The sequence below is a fragment of the Giraffa tippelskirchi genome, chromosome 4 (assembly GCF_054371585.1).
Source record: "Giraffa tippelskirchi isolate mGirTip1 chromosome 4, T2T-mGirTip1v1.2.pri, whole genome shotgun sequence".
NCBI classification, from domain to species: Eukaryota; Metazoa; Chordata; class Mammalia; order Artiodactyla; family Giraffidae; genus Giraffa; species Giraffa tippelskirchi.
Genome location: NC_137278.1, coordinates 95186006 through 95206149, shown reverse-complemented (window position 1 = coordinate 95206149; position 20144 = coordinate 95186006). Strand labels below are relative to the sequence as shown.

General features: G+C 44.8%; 1 protein-coding gene across 1 annotated transcript; it reads right to left on the bottom strand.

Annotated features, from left to right (window-relative positions):
• Positions 1-3796: 3796 nt before the first annotated feature.
• Positions 3797-19658, bottom strand: CREG2 (cellular repressor of E1A stimulated genes 2). The gene is made up of 6 exons (XM_081587365.1): positions 19588-19658; positions 19464-19498; positions 18572-19286; positions 15746-15915; positions 6313-6426; positions 3797-4378 (listed from the first exon to the last, which is right to left on the bottom strand). Exons 3-6 carry the CDS (start codon positions 18977-18979, stop codon positions 4231-4233), a joined length of 840 nt encoding a protein of 279 aa, XP_081443491.1. The 5' UTR covers positions 18980-19286; positions 19464-19498; positions 19588-19658; the 3' UTR covers positions 3797-4230.
• Positions 19659-20144: the final 486 nt, after the last annotated feature.

Sequence of the window (20144 nt, the reverse complement as noted above, 5' to 3'; positions counted from 1 at the left end):
GAAAATAAAAATGTGTGGGGCAGGATATAGCTTATTCATAGAAACAAAAAAAGAATTCTTAGTGGAGGATGACTGAAAATACAGCTCTTTGCTATGAACATCAGTGGAGAGTCACTGTGCACAGACTTGGAGGCCTATATACACCTGTACCTTAATGTCTTTCTGCCAGAAACTGAAAGATTTCCTCTTCTTCTAAGTGTCCCACATAAAATCTATACAGCAGATTTGTTGAATTCTTATTAATTTGTATTCAGTATTAAGTTGAATACCTCTTGCATACTTTGAAAGAAATATTCTCCCTCTTCCAAAAAGTGCATATATTAATGGCTAAAAACAAATTGTCATCTGTTCTGCTAGGCTTTGGCACATAGATCAGTTCTTAACTTGATTAGGAACCAGTGAGAGGACATAAATGTCTTATTTAAGCTAAGCCTTAAATTTTGTTTGTTAAACTTTTTACTCTGAGAGAATTGTAGATTCTGAGAGAATTGCTGATAATTGTAGATTCACAGGGAGTTGAAAGATTGAATAGGGAGATTCTGTGTGCCTTTTATCTATTTTTCCCCCAGTCTTGCAAAATGATACAGTATCACAACCAGGATTTCGACATTGATACAAATAAGCTAGAGAACATTTCCATCACAGTAAGTACCCCTTTTATGGTCACACTCACCTCTCTCCTTCTCCACCCTCCTCCCTGGTGACCCTGATCAATTTCTAGAATTTTACATTTCAAAATGTTCTATAAATGGAGTTACATGGTACATAACCTTTGGGGATGGGCTTTTTCACTCAGCATAATTCTCTGAAGACTCATCCAAGTGGTTGCTTGTATCAGAAATTATTTTTTTATTGCTGCATAGTATTCCATGACTTGACTGTATCACAATTTGTTTCACCAGTCACCCATTAAAGGACATCTGGTTGTTCACAGATTTGGAATATTATGAATAAAACTGCTTTGAACATTCACGTACAAGTTTCTGTGTGAACATAAGTTTGCACCTCTCTGGGATAAATGCCCAGGAGTGCAATTGCTGAGTAGTATGACAGTCACTTGTTTAGCTTTGTAAAAAACTGTCAGTTGGTTCTCCAGAGTGGCTGTTCTGTTTGATTTTCCCACCAGCTACAGACTGATCTCATTGCTCTGCATCTTTGCTAACATTTGATGTTGTTACTAAAATTCAGCAATTTTGGTAGGTGCCCCATGGTATTTACTGGAGTTTTAATTTGCAGTTCCATAATGACTGCTGATGATGAATACCTTTTCATGTGCTCACCTGCCGTATTATCTTCAGAGAAAGTTCATTCATGTTCTCCATTGTCTAATTGGATTTTAAAAAAACTGTTGAGTTTTAAGCATTCTCCATCTATTCCAGATGGTAGTCTTTTGTTGGAATATGCCATTGGCAGGTTTTTCCTCCCAGTAGGTAGCCTGTCTTTTCATTTTCTTAACATGATGATCTCTTGTAGAATAAAAGTTTAAAATTTTGATGAAGTCCAATTTATCAAACTTCCCTTTTATGGACTTTAGGCCTTTGGTGTCAAGTCTAAGAAGGCTTAGCTTAGATTAGCCCTAGGTCTCAAAGATTTTATATTTTTTTAAAAAGGTTTATGGCTTTATATTTCACGTTTAGGGTTATGCTCTATTTTTTAAATTGATTTTTATTGCAGTATAGTTGCTTTACAATGTTGTGTTCTTTTCTGCTGTGCAGCAAAGTGAATCAGCTGTGCGTTGTTGTGTATTCCCTCTTCTGTGGATTTCTTTCCCAATCAGGCCACTGCAGAGCACTGAGTAGAGTTCCTTGTGCTACACAGGAGGTCCTCATTAGTTATCTGTTTTATACATAGTAATGTATATATGTCAGTCCCAACCTCCCAGTTCATCCCACCCCCTCCTAGTCTCCATACATCCGTGCTCTATGTCTATGTCTCTATTTCTGCCCTGCAAATAAGTTGATCTGTATCATTTTTTCTAGATTCCACATATAAGTGACATCATACATTATTTGTTTTTCTCTTTCTGACTTACTTCACTCTGTATAAGTCTCTAGGTCCATCCACGCCTCTTCAAATTGCACAGTTTTGTTTCTTTTTGTGGCTGATTAATATTCTGTTGTATATGTGTGCCACATCTTCTTTATCCATTTCTCCATTGATGGACATTTAGGCTGCTTCCATGTCCTGACTATTGTAAACAGTGCTGCTGTGAACCTCAGGGTGTGTGTTTCTTTTTGGATTATGGTTTTCTCTCCTCTTTCCCAGGAGTGGGATTGCTGGGTCATATGGTAGCTCTATTTTTACCCTCAAATTTACTTTATTCTTCTATATTAGACATTGCTATTGTTAAATAATGCTTTTGTGACTTGACTTTTGATAAATAAAAAATTCTGTGCATTTGACTATGCTCTTATGAATAGGCACTTAAAAATATTTTGACAACTCAAACTCTCTTCATGTCTTAATTTTTTAAACAATAGTGTAACAATTAATAACACTATTATTTATTTTTTAAGTAAATATTTCCTATATTTTGTGTATTGTGTTTTTAATGTTTATAAAACATACCTAACCCACCAAAGCGGGCTTAGAGTCATTATAAAAAAGCAGAAAACTGGGTCTTGCTAGATTCCTTATAAATTTCAAATGTAAGTGGTCTCAAATGTGTACTCATAGGTCCTTGAAGGCCTTAGGTATATACAAAGGTATGATGTGGGCATTCCTGTGTATAATTTGTAGAAAATTTAAAATCCAAAGTAAGAATGAAATTTCAGAGACTTTTTTTCTTTTTTGGTAGAAAATAGTAGCTGATCATCCACAGGTAGGTTAGTCATCGCTTTACTGATTTTGCTGATTCCGTGACTACCTGTGTATTTCAGTAACTCTTTGTCTTGTTCTTAGAACTGGAAGTTGTTTGGGCACCACCCTGTCCATTGTGTGCAGCGCATGCTGGAGTCTTGTTCTTAGAATTGGAAGTTGCCTGGTACCATCGCGTCCACTGTGTGCAGTGCATGCTGGAGTCAGACCCTGGGATGCTGACTTCAGCTCTCTGAGCTTCAGTGTTCTTGTCTGAAAGTGGCAACGATGATGCATCTCCTTGGTTGTCAGACTCCAGTGAGATGATCCTGTCAAGGGTCTGGCCCACGGATGGGCAGGAAGCATGCCTTCAGCTATTGACTTCTTTCCTCTCTTTTCTTATATGTGGCCTTTTCTTCCTTTCCAGCCTCTCCCTCTCCCCCTCTTCTCTCTACACCACAGACTGAGTACCACTCCCTGTGTCTAAGAGAAGGGGACCCTTTGTCACAGCACCAGGAGAGGGGACCTGGGGAGCCTAATGCCGAAGCTGCCCCTCCCTTAATGTACTATCATGACCTGATCATTACCTAGAATAGGGCTGTGCACCAAACTCAGAGGTTCTCACATGGTTTGTCACGTTACAGTGGGGAAAAAAGCTTCATAAGTGACCAGTACATTTTAGCAAATGAGACTCAATAATGCATCCGCCATTCAACAGCAGGATGGTAGTGAAAAAGTGAAAGTGTTAGTCGCTCAGTCATGTCCAACTCTTTATGATCCCATGGACTGTAGCCTGCCAGGCTCCTCTGTCTGTGGAATTTTCCAGGCAACACTACTGGAGTGGGTTGCCATTTCCTTCTCCAGGGGACCTTCTCGACCCAGGGATTGAACCTGGGTCTCCTGCATTGCAGGTGGGATTCTTTACCACTGAGCCACCAGGGAAGCCCAGCAGGATGGTAACCCATACAAAGATTCCTGCACCCTCACCCTGAAGACAAGATGACAGCTGAATGATGTATATTTAGTTCTTCTGTGGTTGCTATGAGCTTAGAACAAAGACACAGCTTTGGGCACAACAAGCAACAAACACATTCTTATAATACAAAACAATCACGTTGTACATACAGGCATAATTTTTGTTTGAATGGAACAGCAGCTGTCTCAACAATGCTCCCACACAGGTGAGTCTGGTTTGAAAGCATGTGAACAGACTCTCTAGGTGGAGTCCCTGTGTGATCTGGGTATTTGCAAATGGCCACTTCACTCTCCTGCCAGCACAGGGGTCCCTGGTGACTTGCTCTCATCCTGCTTGCTGTCAGGGTGACAGGCCTGCTGTGAACCCTTCCACAAAGAGACAGCAGTCAACCACTGTCCGGCAGCGCTGCGTAAAAGTTTCCATTTTACGCAATCATCAAGGACTTTCTTCTCCCTCCATCAGGCCTTTCTTGGAACGGCTCTGAAGTACTCCTCCCTGGAGATGTCGGCTACTCCTCCATACCATTTCTGAAGCCAGATGTGTTCTATCTTCATCTTCATGAAGAACCACTCATATGGCCGAGGCCACTTTCTCATCACTGGGTGTCTGCGGAAATAAAGAAGTCACCATAGAGCAGTTTTCATTGAAGGATGTGCCCTCTGGAGCACAGGGCCAGACGTAGCCTTGGCCAGGTCACAGGGCCAGACGCCAGGTCTCTTGTGCTTGTGCTAAGTTGCTTCAGTCGTGTCCGACTCTTTGTGACCCCATGGACTGTACCCCTGCCAGGCTCCTCTGTCTGTGGGATTCTCCAGGCAAGAATACTGGAGTGGGTTGCCACTCCCTTCTCCAGGGGATCTTCCCGACCTAAGGATAGAGCCTGCATCTCCTGCATTGCATTCTTTACCCACTGGGCTACCCGGGAAGCCCCCAGGTCTCTGAAACCTGCTCAAACCAGCCAGAGGCCAAAGCCAGGGAGCCAGGGCTGGGGTCTGGGACCCCAAAAGGAGGGCAGGACAGTCATCCCCAGAGGGTGGTGGACAGCTCAAGTCTGGAGCCAGGCAACGTGGTCTGAACCACAGTTTGGCGCTGATGAACTGGGATGCCTCACGGGCTATTTGCCCTCTCAAGCCTGGTATCCTTGCTGGTCATGTGGGGTGAGAGGGACGCTGTTGGGACCACAGGGCTGCGTGGGGAACAGACAGTGAGGCTCATAAGGAAACTGCTTGGAGGAAGTGTTCAGGGGACATGGGTCACTGTTATCAGGAAGCATCAAGAAAGGCTTAAAATATCTCTGTATGAAATGTTAAAAGAATTTTGAGTCCTCTCTCTTTTTATTTTGTGGTTTAAAAACTGAGTATTTATTTATTGTCTAAATATTTATTGGGACTTCCCTGGCTGTCCAGTGGTTAAGAATCCACCTTCCAATACAGGGGACTCAAATTTGATCCCTGGTCTGGGAACTAAGATCCCACACGCCTGGAGCGACTAAGCCCATGAGCTACAACCAGCAAGAAGCCCCAGTGCAGCCAAAATAAATATAAATAAATGTTGCTGTTCAGTTGTTCAGTCATGTTCAGTTCTTTGCAACCCCGTGGACTGCAGCACGGCAGGCTCCTCTGTCCTTCACTATCTCCCAGAGTTTGCTGAGACTCATGGCTGTTGAGTCGGTGATGCTCTCTAACCGTCTTATCCTCTGTCGTCCCTTTCTCCTCTTGCCTTCAATCTTTCCCAGTATCAGGGTCTTTTTCAGTGAGTCAGCTCTTCGCATCAGGTGGCCAAAGTATTGGAGCTTCAGCTTCAGCATCAGTCCTTCCAATGAACATTCAGGGTTGATCTCTCTTAGGATTGACTGATTTGATCTCCTTGCAGTCCAGGGGACTCTCAAGAGTCTTTTCCAGCACCACAGTTCAAAAGCATCAATTCTTTGGCGCTCAGCCTTCTTTATGGTCCAACTCTCACATTCATATATGACTGCTGGAAAAACCATAGATTTGACTAGGTGGACCGTTTTCAGCAAAGCGATGTCTCTGCGTTTTCATTTTTTGGCATAGTTGGCGGGATGTCCCTGCTTTTCAGTGTGCTGTTAGTTTATTTGGCAGCACTGGGTCTCAATTATGCTGCGCAGGCTCAGTAACTGAGCTGCTTGGGTTTAGTTGCCCCACAGCATGTGGGATCTTACTTCCCGGACCAGAGATCGAACCCGCGTCTCCAGCATTGCAAGCAGATTCTTTAAGGCTAAGCCACAGGAGGAAGCCCCTTAAACCATATGTGTGTGTGTGTGTGTGTGTTAGTCGCTCAGTCATGTCCAACTCTTTGTGACCCCCTGGACTGTAGCCCACTAGGCTCCTTTGTACATGGGATTCTCCAGGCAAGAATATTGGAGTGGGTTGCCATTTCCTTTTCCAAAAAGGCTGATTCACCTGTTAGGGCGGGTCAATAACTCCACAAATATTTACTCATGAAGGAAGATGCTACTGATGTCAGTGTCATAGTAACTTTTAAGGGTTTGGAAAGAACAAACACTTAAACCATATACCAACCTTGAAAACATGGCTTGCTTGGCAAATTCTACTTCTTCTGGAGACACTGCGACCATCTGACCAGTGAGCGTCAACCGGGCACAGCGAGGATCTTCTGGGTCCACGATGCTTTTTCTGCATTTGAAGGACATTTTCCAGATATTAAAATGATGATAGAACATCAGCTGGACATATGAAGGATTTTACTAAAAAGAGAAAATAATAGTTACATTGCTAGTTATATCATTCAGGCTTTTACATTTTTCTGGAATTACTTGAAAATACTTTGACACATATGATCCAGAAATCCCACTCCTGGGTATATATCCAGAGAAAACCATAATCCAAAAAGATACACACATTCCACTGTTCACTGCAGCACTATTCACAATAGCCAAGACAAGGAAACAACCTAATTGTCCATCGACAGATGAATGTATAAAGATATGGTCAGATGAGTGGCGCCCCCTGGAGCTGTACAGAGCAGCGACCTGACTCTCAGGGGCTCCCAGTGAGGGTCTTGCGGAGCCCTGCCCTGGCCTGTGTACTCTTGACTAGTACTTCCCAAGTTGTCTCCTGCCCTGAGGATGCAGACTGACATCTAGTGTACACACACACTCCTGTCACACTGCCTATGTGAAAATATTTTATATTTATATATAGAAACAACAACATGGATAGACAGACCTAGAAATGATCACACTGAGTGAAGTCAGAAAGAGATCTGAGGGGCTTGATGTGTTGGGGAAAAGTTCTTTTTATTTTATATACTTCTATATCCTTTTGTAAGTAAGTTCATTTGTATCATTTTTTCTTAGATACCACATATAAGGGATATCATACACTATTATTCCTTCTCTGACTTACTTCACTCAGATGACAATCTCTAGGTACATCCATGTTGCTGCAAATGGCATTATTTCATTCTTTTTAATGACTGAATAATATTCCAGTGTGTATGCGTATATATATATATATATATACCACTTTTCTCTAAGATCGGAGATTTCTCTAGATCGGAGAAGGCAATGGCACCCCACTCCAGTACTCTTGCCTGGAAAATCCCATGGACAGAGGAGCCTGGTAGGCTACAGTCCATGGGGTCGCTAAGAGTCGGACACGACTGAGCGACTTCACTTTCACTTCCTATAATGAACACTGAGGTGCATATATCCTTTTGGATCATGTTTTGCTCCAGATATAAGGCCAGGAGTGTGATTGTGGGGTCATATGGTAGCTCTAATTTTATTTTTTTAAGGAATCTCTATACTCTTCTCCTTACTGGCTGTAAGGTGGTGGGAATTTTTGCACAATGTGTACGTATATCAAATCATCAGGGTGTGTACTTTAAATATCTTATAATTTTGTCAATTATACCCCAATAAAGCTGGAAAAAGACTAAAAAAAAATAACGGTCATATACCATTATCTCCTGGTGGGGAATGAAGGGGTAATTCAGCAGACCTGGGTTCTGAAAGGCCTGTCTTCAGGAGGACTGACCCCTGACTGGCTCCTCCAAGATACCTCTGAGTCCTTGAGATTTCCTACTTCAGAAGCATGTTTTTGTGCCTGAGGCCCTGGGCCATGCTGGGTCAGCTTGACCTCCTGGGCCCTGAGTCTGAGTAGCTAAGATCAGTCATGCAGATGTTGAAACTGCCAAGTGACTGGATTCCAATAAAAACCCTGGATATCCAGGCTTAGGTAAGCTTCCCAGGTTGGCAATATCTTGCACCTATTGTCACACATCATTTGTGGGAGGATTAAGCGTATCCCCATGTAATTTTAGTGGGAAAGGGCCCTTGGAAGCTCAGGCCTGGTTTTTCCTGGACTTCATTTCATGCACCTTTTGCCCTTGATGACCTTGATCTGTATCCTCTCACTGGAATAAACCCCGAGCTCTTGAGTCCTGTGAGTTCTTCCAAGGAGTCATTGAGCCTGAGGGTGGTCTTGGGACCCCAGGCACAACTGACCAAGGAGACCCAGGATGCTCTTTTCAAAGATGGTGTATATCACAAAACGGCGGCTTTGAGGCTTGACTCGTTAGAACTCATTCCCGTCCATTATAACATTAACTTGAGAAAGGTACATTTGTTAAGCAAAGCATATGTTTTGCTTATACTTAGGGAACTTGTTTTCACCTGCCTACAAGTTTTTCTTTATTACACACCCTGTTGAGTCAAGAGAAAGAGTGGACACGCCCACAGGTTCAGGTAAATTGCTTCATGTGAGAACACTGCATACCATTTGAAAGTGTTACTGTTTGCGGTGGTTTTGACACTGCAAAAGTGTTGTTGCTGAATTGTGAATTTTTCTAAGATGAAAGAAGGATGGGAGGCAATCTACATAATAGCTGTAAACACTGAATTGACATTGAAGTTTGTATAAAAACCTGAGATGGATAGGAGAAAGTAAAAATAGTAAATGGGAACTAAATTTACATATACCCGACAAGATTGTCATCAGTTGTACTGAATTTGTTTGCTATTAAAGCCATTTTTTTCCCCGCAAACTTGCTCCTTCATGAAAGCAATGAAGTGAGAATAAATAAGTAAGTCATGATAGAAGAACACACTGGATTTAAGGAGGGAGCATTTTGCATCTCCACTGGTGGTGATTACACCAGCTAGAAAGAAGATGTGTGTGTGTGTGTTGCTTAGTCGTGTCCGACTCTTTGCGACCCCATAGACTGTAGCCCACCAGGGCCCTCTGTCCATGGGGTTCTCCAGGCAAGAACACTGGAGTGGGTTGCCATTTCCTTCTCCAAAAGGAACTGTAGAAAGAAAGAAAGTGAAGTCGCTCAGTCGTGTCCGACTCTTTGCGACCCCATGGACTGTAGCCTACCAGGCTCCTCCATCCGTGGAATTCTCCAGGCAGGAGTACTGGAGTCGGGTGTCATTTCCTTCTCCAGGAGATCTTCCCGACCCAGGGACTGAACCCGGGTCTCCCGCATTGTAGGCAGATGCTTTACCGTCTGAGCCACCAGGGGGAAGAGGGAAGCAAATGAGAAGGTTGGAGTGATGTGATGGGAAAAAGACTCTCCTGGCCATAGCTGGCTTTGAATATGGGAGGTGGGGGGCTGAACCCAGGAGAAAAGAGAGCCTCTAGAAGCTGGAAAAGGCAAGAGAATGAATTTTCCCTGAAGCCTGTTATCTGTTCTTTAGACAAAATATTACATCTTACAAGGATTATAGAGCAAACTAATGGAAGAGATGTTGCTGGTGCTGTTCGGAAGCCTTGAATGGCCTTGTTTTCTCTGGACTAGTCCAGGGTTTTTAGGGGCCCACTCCCCTACCTGGGGGTGTTAGCAGCACTGGCACAAAGGAGCCCCCTGCTCTGCCTCTTTGAACCTCCAGAGGTCTTCTGTATTCCTCTTGTTTCCTGCTTAGCATGTACACAGGCTCCCTAGTCTGAGACACCATCTGCTATTCCTTGACCTCTGACTCTAGCTTAACTTCATTCCTTGGCTCCTAATGGAGCAAGAAAACATCACTATTAAAGATTTTTAATAGTGACTGCTGCCGATTTTGCATTTGTGCATCTCTGTGTGACTGAGGTTGAGGTGGTGGTGATAACGGAGAAGGGCAAATTCATCTCAGGAAGGGTCACCTTTTCTTTTTATATAGTCTTTTTTTTTTAATATCTTGGCCCAATTTATGTATTTATACTTATTTATTTTTACTTTTTGTCGTGTGGCATGTGGGATCTTAGTTCCTTGACCAGGGATCGAACCCGTGCCCCCTGCCTTGGGAGCACAGAACCTTAACCACTGGACCACCAGGGAAATCCAACACTATTTTTTTTTTTAAACAGTCTGTCCTGGAATAACTATCAAAGTTATTTGGGTTCACCTGCAGGCTCTTCCAGCCTCTGTTTTTTGAGACTCTGAACAAGTTGGTCCATTTTCATGCTGTTGATGCTATTTCCACTCCTCAGTTTGATGTTCTTATCCATGGCTTCTCTGAGTTTCTTGGGATGAAATATTTGTCATTTGGAAGCCTTGGCCATGTGTCTTTGTAGGACAGGCTGCTACATTTCTGCGTGTGTCTTGGGCTAGGATTTTCTTTGATTCAGCATCAAGTCTTGTGATTCAATAGACTTCAGAGGGACACATGTAAAGGGACAAGACATGCAAAAGGGGGAGCTAGGTCCACTTCCAGGCAGGAGAGCAGCAGGGATGCTAAAAACAGTTCACTCTAACAGGCAAAGCACAATTTCACAGGACTGTTCAATTTACAACCCGTTTGTCTGCAGTTTTCACATTTCTCTATCATTTTGCCATGCTAAGAATATATTAAAATTTATATTCATTGATTGCATATCACATGTGAGTCATTTTAATATCTATATTTAAAATACATGTATATTATAAATAGGAACAATCATGACTCCCTCAAAATACCAATGAGAGCCTTAGCATACATCAGAGTGAATTACCATGTTTCTCTCCACACTTGCAAATGCACTGAAACTGGTACACCCATCCACGGTGGGTTGAATAAAGCCTCCCCACAAAGATGTCCACGTCCTAGTCCCCAGAACGTATGACTGTTATTTATATGGCAATAAGGACTTCATAGATATGATTAAGTTAATGACCATGAGATGCGAGTTTATCCTGGATTATCTGGATGGGCCCAATGTAAACACAAGGGTCCTTAGAGAGGAAGGCAGAAGATCAGATTAGGGGTTGTGTGCTCAGTTGCTCAGTGTTCGGCTCTTTGTGACCCTATGACCACAGCCTGCCAGGGTCCTCTGTCCATGGGATTCTCCAGGCAAGAATACTGGAGTGGGTTGCCATGCCTTCCTCCAGGGGATCTTCCTGGTCCAGGGATCAAACACACGTCTCCTGCATCTCCTGCATTGCAGGTGGATTTTTTACCCATTGAGCTACCTAGGAAGCCCAAGAGAATACAGTGCAGGGTAATAGCATTCAATTCAATATGGCCTGAGATGGGAGTCAAGAGAACTGTACTGGCAAAAACATACATATATTAATAGATGGATGGAATAGAATAGAGCCTGGAAATGAACCCATACACCCATGGTCAACTAATCTTTGACAAAGGAGGCAAAAATATACAATGGAGAAAAGACAGTCTCACATAAATCAGTGAAGTTAGAACACTCCCTCACACTATACATAAAAACAAATTCAGAGTGTTTTAAAGACCTAAATAGAAGACATGACACCATAAAATTCCTAGAAGAGAACATAGCCAAAGCATTCTCAGATATAAATTGCAGCAATTTTTCTTAGCTCAGTCTCCCAAGGCAAAAGAAACAAAACCAAAAATAAACAAATGAGACCTAATCAAACTTAAAAGTCTTTTGCACAGCAAAGGAAACCATCAACAAAATAAAAAGACAACCTGTGGGCTGGGAGGAAATATTTGTAAATGATGCGACTGACAAGGGGTTAATCTCCAAAACATACAAACAACTCATAAAATTCAACGTCAAAAAGACAAACAACCCAGTCAAAAAATGGGCAGAAGACCTAAATAGACATTTCTCCAAAGGAGATATACAGATGGCTAACAGGCACATGAAAAGATGCTCAATATCACTGATGATTAGCGAAATACAAGTCAAAACTTCAGTGAGGTATCATCTCACACTGGTCAGAATGGCCACCATCAAAAATTCTACAAATAATAAATGCTGGAGAGGGCTTGGAGAAAAGGGTGCCCTCCTACACTGGTGGTGGGACTGTAATTGGTGCAACCACTACAGAAAACAGTATGCAGTTTCCTTAAAAAACTAAAAATAGAGTTATGACATGATCCAGTAACCCCACTCCTGGGCATATATCTAGAAAAGGCAAAAACTCGAATTCGAAAAGATACATGTATGCCGAAGTTCACAGCGGCACTATTTACAATAGCTGGACATGGACAGATGAATGGATAAAGATGTAGTACATATGTACAATGGACTATTATGCAGCCATAAAAAAGAGTGAAATAATGCAAATAATGCCATTTGCAGTGACATGGATGGACCTTGAGGGCATTACACTAAGTTAGATAAAGACATGTTGCATGATATCTTTATATGTGGAAGCTACAAAAGCCAAACACATTGAAACAGATTCAGTGGTGGTTGTGAGAGTCTAGGGGCTTGGGAACTGGGGAGATATTGCTCAAAGAGCACAAATTTGCAGTCAGAAGATGACTAAGTCCTGGAGATCTAAAGTCAGCACAGTGATCATACTCAATGTTGCTGTTGATGTTCAGTCATTCTGTCATGTCCGACTCTTTGCGACCCCATGGACCACAGAATGCCAGGCTTCCCTGTCCTTCACCATCTCCCTGAGCTTGCTCAAACTCATGTCCATTGAATCATTGATGCCATCCAACCATCTCATCCTCTGATGCCCTCTTCTCCTCCTGCCCTCCATTTTTCCCAGCATCAGGGTCTTTTCAAGTGAGTCGGCTCTTCGCATCAGGTGACCAATGTACTAGAGTTTCAGCATCAGTCCTTCCAATGAATATTGAACATTACTGTGTTATAAATGTCAAAGTTGCTAGGAGACTAGATTTTAAATGTTCTCACCACAAAAAAGAAATGATAATTATGTGATGTGATCAAGTTGTTAGCTAGTACTGCAGGGGTAACACATTGTAATACATAAATGTATCAAATCAACACGTTAATTATCACAATGTTTAAAAAAGCACTTCTGAGCTACATGCCAAACACATACATCAGCTTAGATGACAAGTTTTCAGGTTAAAGCTCTACACTTAATAGAGTTAGTCGCTCAGTCCTGTCTGACTCTTTGTGACCCCATGGACTGTAGCCCACCAGGCTCCTCTATTCATGGAATTCTCCAGGCAAGAATACTTGAGTGGGTTGCCATTCCCTTCTCCAGGGGATCTTCTCAACCCAGAGATCGAACCTGTGTCTCCTGCATTGAAGGAGGGCCTAAATCACATATTAAGTCAATTATTAATTATTAGGGGTCATTAACTTAATTATTAGGGGTCATATTAACTATTAGGGATCAGGCATTATTTTTATCCTAAGAGGTAGGCAGGGTCTCCCAGGCCATATTCAGGATTTTGTTATCTTTTCCTAATGAAAGAGTTTAAGCAGGAGAATCTCAGGATCTTGTGGATCTTGTCTGGGTTTTGAAAGATGCCCAGGTAGAGCACTGGGTCAGCTGAATTGCCTCCGGCTGGCTGGCTGCATCTCCATTGTCAGCTCTGGTGCGGGGTGAGGGGCTGGGGGTAAGCCACAGGGCCTTATCCAGGCTGCAATTTATGGTGCACTATTGCTCTGATTATTAGCACCTCCCTCCCCCAAAGAAGCGCTTCCCTAGTGGCTCAGCAATAAAGAATCCTCCTGCAATGAAGGCAACTCGGGTTCCATCACCGGGTCAGGAATATCCCCTGGAGAAGAACATGGCAACCCATTCCAGTATTCTTGCCTGGAGAATCCCATGGACAGAGGAGCCTGGTGGGCTACAGTCCATGGAGTCGCAAAGAGTCAGACATGAGTGAAACGACTGAGCATGCCCCCTAAGAACTGACATCTGTTCACTTAATATGTTTTTCATGCTTTGCATAAAGAAGTACAGCATTTTGGAGCTGGGAGGAATTTTACCTGAGTTCCTAAAGCATCACTACATTACAGGCGAAGACAACTGAGGCTCCGGGGGTGAAGGGACTCTCCCGAGGTCTCCCGCCACCTCTGTTACTGCTGTGGGGGTGTTCCTCTCATGCACCCCCCTCCAGAAGATAGCTGGGTGCAGACATCTCCCTAACAGCACTACATTTTTATTTCAGACAAAGGTGTTACAGGGTTCCATTTTTGCCTACTGTCCTTTCTTTTAGAGAGTTGTCTTTTTAAAAAGAAATAACATTTATTTATTTTAAAATATTATTTATTTATTCCACTGTGCTAGATCTTTTAGTTGCAGCATGTGGGATCTAGCGGAGAAGGCAATGGCACCCCACTCCAGTACTCTTGCCTGGAAAATCCCATGGACAGAGGAGCCTGGTAAGCTACAGTCCATGGGGTCGCTAAGACTTGGACACAACTGAGCAACTTCACTTCCACTTTTCCCTTTCATGCACTGGAGAAGAAAATGGCAGCCCACTCCAGTATTCTTGCCTGGAGAATCCCAGGGACGGCGGAGCCTGATGGGCTGCTGTCTATGGGGTCGCACAGAGTCGGACACGACTGAAGCGACTTAGCAGCAGCAGCAGCAGCAGTGGGATCTAGTTCCCAGACCAGGGATCAAACCCGGGCCCCCTGCATTGGGACCACCAGGGAAGTCCCTAGAAAGTTTTTGAGAAAGTGATTTTAGGGGCTCTGGGTCTTCACTGCGCATACCTCATGGGGGCAGGTAGAAAAACAATAAATAGACTCTATGCAGTATGTTCCTGGGGGACAAACCACTGGCTCTTCCTTCTCTACCCTCTCCTTCCCACCTCCATCTTTGCTATCACAACAAGAGCTGTCATTTACTCATCTGGGTTGTGCAACACATTCAAATCTTTCCAACCCTCCCCATCACCCTAGGAGGTAGAAATTGCTATTTCCATTTCACAGATGAGGAAATAGAAGCTCCCAAATTTCAATAACTTTGTGCCCCAAATCACACACCTCATGAATGGTAGAATTCTATTGATCTGATTCCACGGCTTATAATACATTCTTACAACATATGTTGACAGTGTATCTGGAACACACTGGCACTACACTTTTATAGGTTTTTTTTTTTTTTTGGCCATGCCCCTTGGCATGGTGGGATCTTAGTTCCCCAACTGGGGATCAAATTGTACCCCCTGTGTTAGAAGCACAGAATCTTAACCACTGGACTACCAGGGAAGTCCCTGGCATTAGACTTTAAAAAAATATATTTTAAAATATTTATTTGTTTATTTATTTGACTGCGCTGGGTCTTAGCTGTGGCATGTGGGATGTAGTTCCCTGATCAGGGATTGAACCCAGGCCCCCTGCATTGGGAGCTCAGAGTCTTAGCCTGTGGACCACCTGGGAAACCACCCCAGCACTAGACTTTTAATTGCTTGAAATGATCTATATTTTAAACCAAGATCAGCTTCACATTTCAGTTTCATATCTTCCAAAGGTGTGTGTTAGGGACATAAAATAGAAACACGAAAAACCATTTGGAAGCTGCCTAAGTGGTTAAGATCATTGCCATCCTCAGAATAAAGTTGTTGCTTCGATAATTTTTTTTCAAAACAAAAAAGAACCTTCAAAACTACCTAGTTCATCACTTAATTCCATAGATGATGAAGCAGCATGGAGACCTCAGTGACTTGGCCACAGTGTTGGAATCTGGTGAGACCCAGAGCCGGGACAAGAAACAGCCCTGGCTGAGTGGTGAGGACATGGCTTTGCATCTCGGGGCCCTATGAACGCCACAACCTCCCTGCCTTGTGTAGAGGAGCTGGGTGAGGGAAGCCAGGCCTTTGCCTACCTGCAGAACTCTGCTTCAGATTCTGGCAGCAGGAGCGAGGCCATGGGGTTCTTCATCAGATCGGCCACCAGGAGGTCCTTGGGTGTCACATAGAAGAAAGGAATCCCAGTACTGTTGTCGAAGGGGCCATCACTGATGGGCAGGCAGGTCCCAAATGGCAGGCCTGGGATCTAACAAACATCAAGAAAAAAAAAAGGCCTTTTCAATACAGGGCTGTGAACTGACTTGAGCTGGGAGCTAAGTCTGTGTCTCTGACCAGAAAACAGAGCACTGGGGATGCAAAGGCAGCACGACATCACCACGGTTTTGACAGGTCATAAACCCAGGCAGAGTGGTTCCCAGCCTGTCCACTTTACCCACTGATGGCTTCATGATGTCTATAGAGGATCTTAGCAGTGGCACCGTGGATGGGGGATGGTTAGGGAATTATTCTTGAAGCTTCAGAAAAACAGCAAACACACTGTATTGGGACTTCCCTCGTGGTCTAGTGGTTAGGACTCCGTGCTTCCACATGGGGGCCCAGGTTCAATCCCTGGCCCGGGAACTAAGATCTCACGTGCCATGTGGTGTGGCCCAAAACAAACCAAAAATTAAGGGACAAAATAAAAACTAATTAATTAAAAAACCACTCTATTAAATTGAAAGTTATTTGGGGAAAAGGCAATGAAATTCATGGAGAGGTGGAGGGTCACTAAAGACCTTTCTCACAAGCTGCCCTGGAAATCCCATTGCCTTCACCACCTGCCCCAAATTTTTGGCAACTCTGGGGATAGAATTTAAACCTCACATCTTACCTGGTCTTTGGAATCCAGGAACTTTCTGTTATTGTTTCCTTTAGGGTTATACCACCTCCTCACTTACCAGTCATCTATTTTATTATAGTTAATAATATTTCAATCATATAATTCAGTAATTTAAGGGAATTTGTTTCGTACCCTATTAGCTTCAAGGAAGATACAGAACCATGAGAAACAATTTCTGTTCACGATCATTCAGCAGGTGAAATTCTCAGACATATACACAGATATTTCTCAGGTTTTTCCCAAGCCCTGCTGGGTCCAGCATCATGACCTTAACCCTTTATAGAGTGTGTTTCTCATTGTTACTTAGCTCAGCACTCGGGGGCTGTCTTTGAAGTATCACTTAACAACTGTATGTAGAATTGTGATAAGGGGTGGCTTTAACTTTTGAAGAAATCCTACCAAATGGTAACGTGTCATTACCAGATCCTGTTTTCAGTTGGTCATTCACAAACTTTGCGATGGGGTTGCAAAGAGTCGGATACGACTGAGCGACTGAACTGAACTGATTCACAAACTGGCTGGTCATGCTGGGCACACATGTAAATGTTCTCTGAATTTATTGGATTTGGTGTTAATGTCAATAGTGGAAAAGGGAACTACTAACAAGGCCAAGAAAAGGGATGTTGAAAGTCATAATACCTTTGAATACTTTGGCATTAGACTTTTAATTGCTGGAAGTGATCTATGTTTTAAACCAAGAGCAGCTTCATATCCTCTGAAGGTGTGTCTTAGGAGCATAAGATATTGCTGTGGAAAACTATTTGAAGGCTGTGAGAGACGTTAAGGTCATCATCATAATTAGAATAAAGTTGTCATTTAGATTCTTTTTTTCCCCAAAGCATAAAAGGACCTTCAGAACTACCTAGTCCAACACAATTTCATAGATGAGGAAAGCGAAGTGAAGGACCCAGTGACTTAGCCACAGTTTCGGACCTGGTGAGACCCGGATCTGGGCCCAGAACCTTCCCCCGTCCCCTCCCTCATGACCTACAAACGCCATAATAAAATAAATTTTTTTTGCATTAAATAAATAGGGGTTCAAATTACTGCCCTGTAATAAAACCCTTACAACTATCTCTTTTTAAAAATTTATTAATGTATTTTAATTGGAGGATAATTACTTTATAATATTGTGATCATTTTTGCCATACATCTATCTCTTTTTTTAAGTTTTTTTTTTTTAAGTGGACTGTTTTTATTTACTGAATTTGTTACACTATTACTTCTGTTTTTTGTCTTTTTGGGCCCAAGGCAGGTGGGATCTTAGCTGCCCATCAGGGGTGGAACCACACCCCTTGCACGGGAAGGCCAAGTCCCAACCACCGGACTCCTTACATCTATCTCAACAGCCCTAAAAGCTTTATGGAGGGTGTTCATGTAGCAATGCTACATCCTCCTTAGGTATCCATGTTATTTCAGCCTCAGGTGGAATCATGTCTAACAGGTGAATAAAATAACCTGTGAACTGAAGGATGAGGGCTGCCCCTGGCAACAGCGCTGTCACTCCAACACTCACAGCTTCAGCACAGTAAGCCTCCTTTCCAGAACAATTCTCGAATGCCATTGTTTTAAATGTAAATTTCCACCAAAGCCACTGTCCTGGTGTCAACAGGCGACAGGACAATTCCGGTTGGTGGGCGGGAATGGGGCTGGATGCGGGGACAGGCTGGATGTGCTATTTGGTGATGCTAAAGGCGGCTCTGGCTTCTTTTGTCCAGGTCTCTGGTCAGGCGTGGTGATTTGCACCCCCTCTTTGGCCATTTCAAGACCGCGCTTCTGTCCTCATCCACCTGGCAGGAAGCCTGCTTGTCGTCCTTCCCCTCGCACCCCCCGCCCCTGGTTTGCCCCAGTAACCGAAGCAAAATCTGCTTTCATTAATTACACGCTGTCCACCCCGATCCAGACCCCTGCGCGCGTCTGCTAGATCTGGATCGGACGGAGCACGGGAGTGGCCCCAGGCTCTCTGGGTCCCCTGGGCGCGCCAGGCACGCTCCTGCAGGCGGCTCCGGCGGGGGCGGCTTACCTTCTCATGGGCGGACACAGTGGCCAGACAGCCCCAGGCGCTGGCGTGGGCCAAGAAGCGGGCGATGCCCGGGCGCAGCCTCGCGCCGCCCTCGCGCGGGTAGGAGAACATTCCGGGCGGCGCGGGGGGCGGCCTGGCGCGGGCGGCGCCCTCCGGGGGAGGCAGGTGTGCGTCCTCCTTGTGCGCCGAGGCCGGGAAGCTCCGCTGCCAGAGGCTGCCCGAGTCCCCCAGCAGCGCGGGCAGCGCCTCCTCCGTGGAGGCTCCGTCCAGCTCCTCGTCCACCTCGTTGGTGACGGCCCAGGACACGGAGCTCACGATCACGTAGCCTGCGGCCGGGGACAGCAGGGCGCCACACCACAGCAGCCAGGACAGGCGGGGCCCGGGCCGCCGGCCGCGGCGCCCCGACATCTTGTGGAGCTCGCGGGGCCCAGGGGACCCCGAGAGGGACGCACCGCCCCCGCCGCAGGTGCCCGGGTGGGGCCCTGGGCGCTCCTCGCCGCCGCGCGCTGCGCTGGGAGGTGGGGCTCCCGCACGCACTGCAGCCCCGGTGCGCAGTCCTCCCTGCGCGCCCGGCCGGGGCTGCGCTTCTTTTCCGGGGGGATGGCACAGCTTTCTGCAGCCAGACGCGGGGCCGTTGAGGTCCCAGCTCAGCGCACTCCTCCACTCACCAACTGTGCGGCCCTGCCGAGTCACGTAACCTCTCTGTGCCCGGTTCCTTCATTAGGAAACATAGAGGGATGGGAGAATGAAAGCGGTTAATGTTTGGAGAGGTTTAAGCCAGTGCGTGACGTGAAGCAAGCGCTATGTGCTGTGAAATAGACAAGAGGCAGGGGTGGTTGTCGTTTAGTCGAGGAGGAAGCTGAGCGAAGGGGGATGGTAAGAGTAGTCTTACCAAGTCTTCTGAGGCTAAAGCCCTGTCTTCTTGCTCTGTAAGGACCGTGGTTGTCTTACACTTGGCTGTGACGGGACAACGATGCTGCCAGTTCATCTAAAACTCCAAGTAGTAAAGAACCCACCTGCAGGAGATTGCAAGTTCCACCGCTGGGTGAGGAAGACCCCCTGGAGGAGGGCACTGGCAACCCACTCCAGTATTCTTGCCTGGAGAATTTCACGGACAGAGGAGCCTGGCAGGCTACAGTCCATGGGGGCGAAAAGAATGAGACACGACTGAGCACAGGGCAGGGCATCTAAAATCACAATCAAATTGCTCACTACTTATATGCTGTGGCCAGCACAGCAGGTAGGGATCGAAAGTGGTCGACACACAGTTTGGGAAAAAGAAACTAGAAACAGAATTAAAGTTTTCAAGTTTTCAAGACCTCCTGGGTCCAGAGCCCTGTTCCTCAGGCCCACATCACTTTTATTTAGTGTCTTGGCAAGCAGGAAGTATCTGTTGTGTTACGATGAAGTCAGCCTCCTGGGTCCCTGGTCACATCTCCCATTTTATTGATTACTTTAAACTATCTTTGTTATTTTCTTGTACAAGGGCTATCACCTGGCTGGAGGTCACAGACCCGCACATACCCTGGGAAAACGTCTTAGTGTGTGCACAGCAGTGTTCTGAACTTGCGCT

What these genes read in the sequence shown, in the direction of transcription:
- CREG2 (XM_081587365.1), bottom strand. Translation starts at nt 18,979, where the DNA reads ATGTCGGGGCGCCGCGGCCGGCGGCCCGGGCCCCGCCTGTCCTGGCTG. An exon ending in TCTGAAGCAGAGTTCTGCAG is followed by an intron (nt 6,427 to 15,745) that starts GTAGGCAAAGGC and finishes CTTCAAATGCAG; the next exon opens with AAAAAGCATCGTGGACCCAG. An exon ending in AAGCAAGCCATGTTTTCAAG is followed by an intron (nt 4,379 to 6,312) that starts GTTGGTATATGG and finishes TTATTTCCGCAG; the next exon opens with ACACCCAGTGATGAGAAAGT.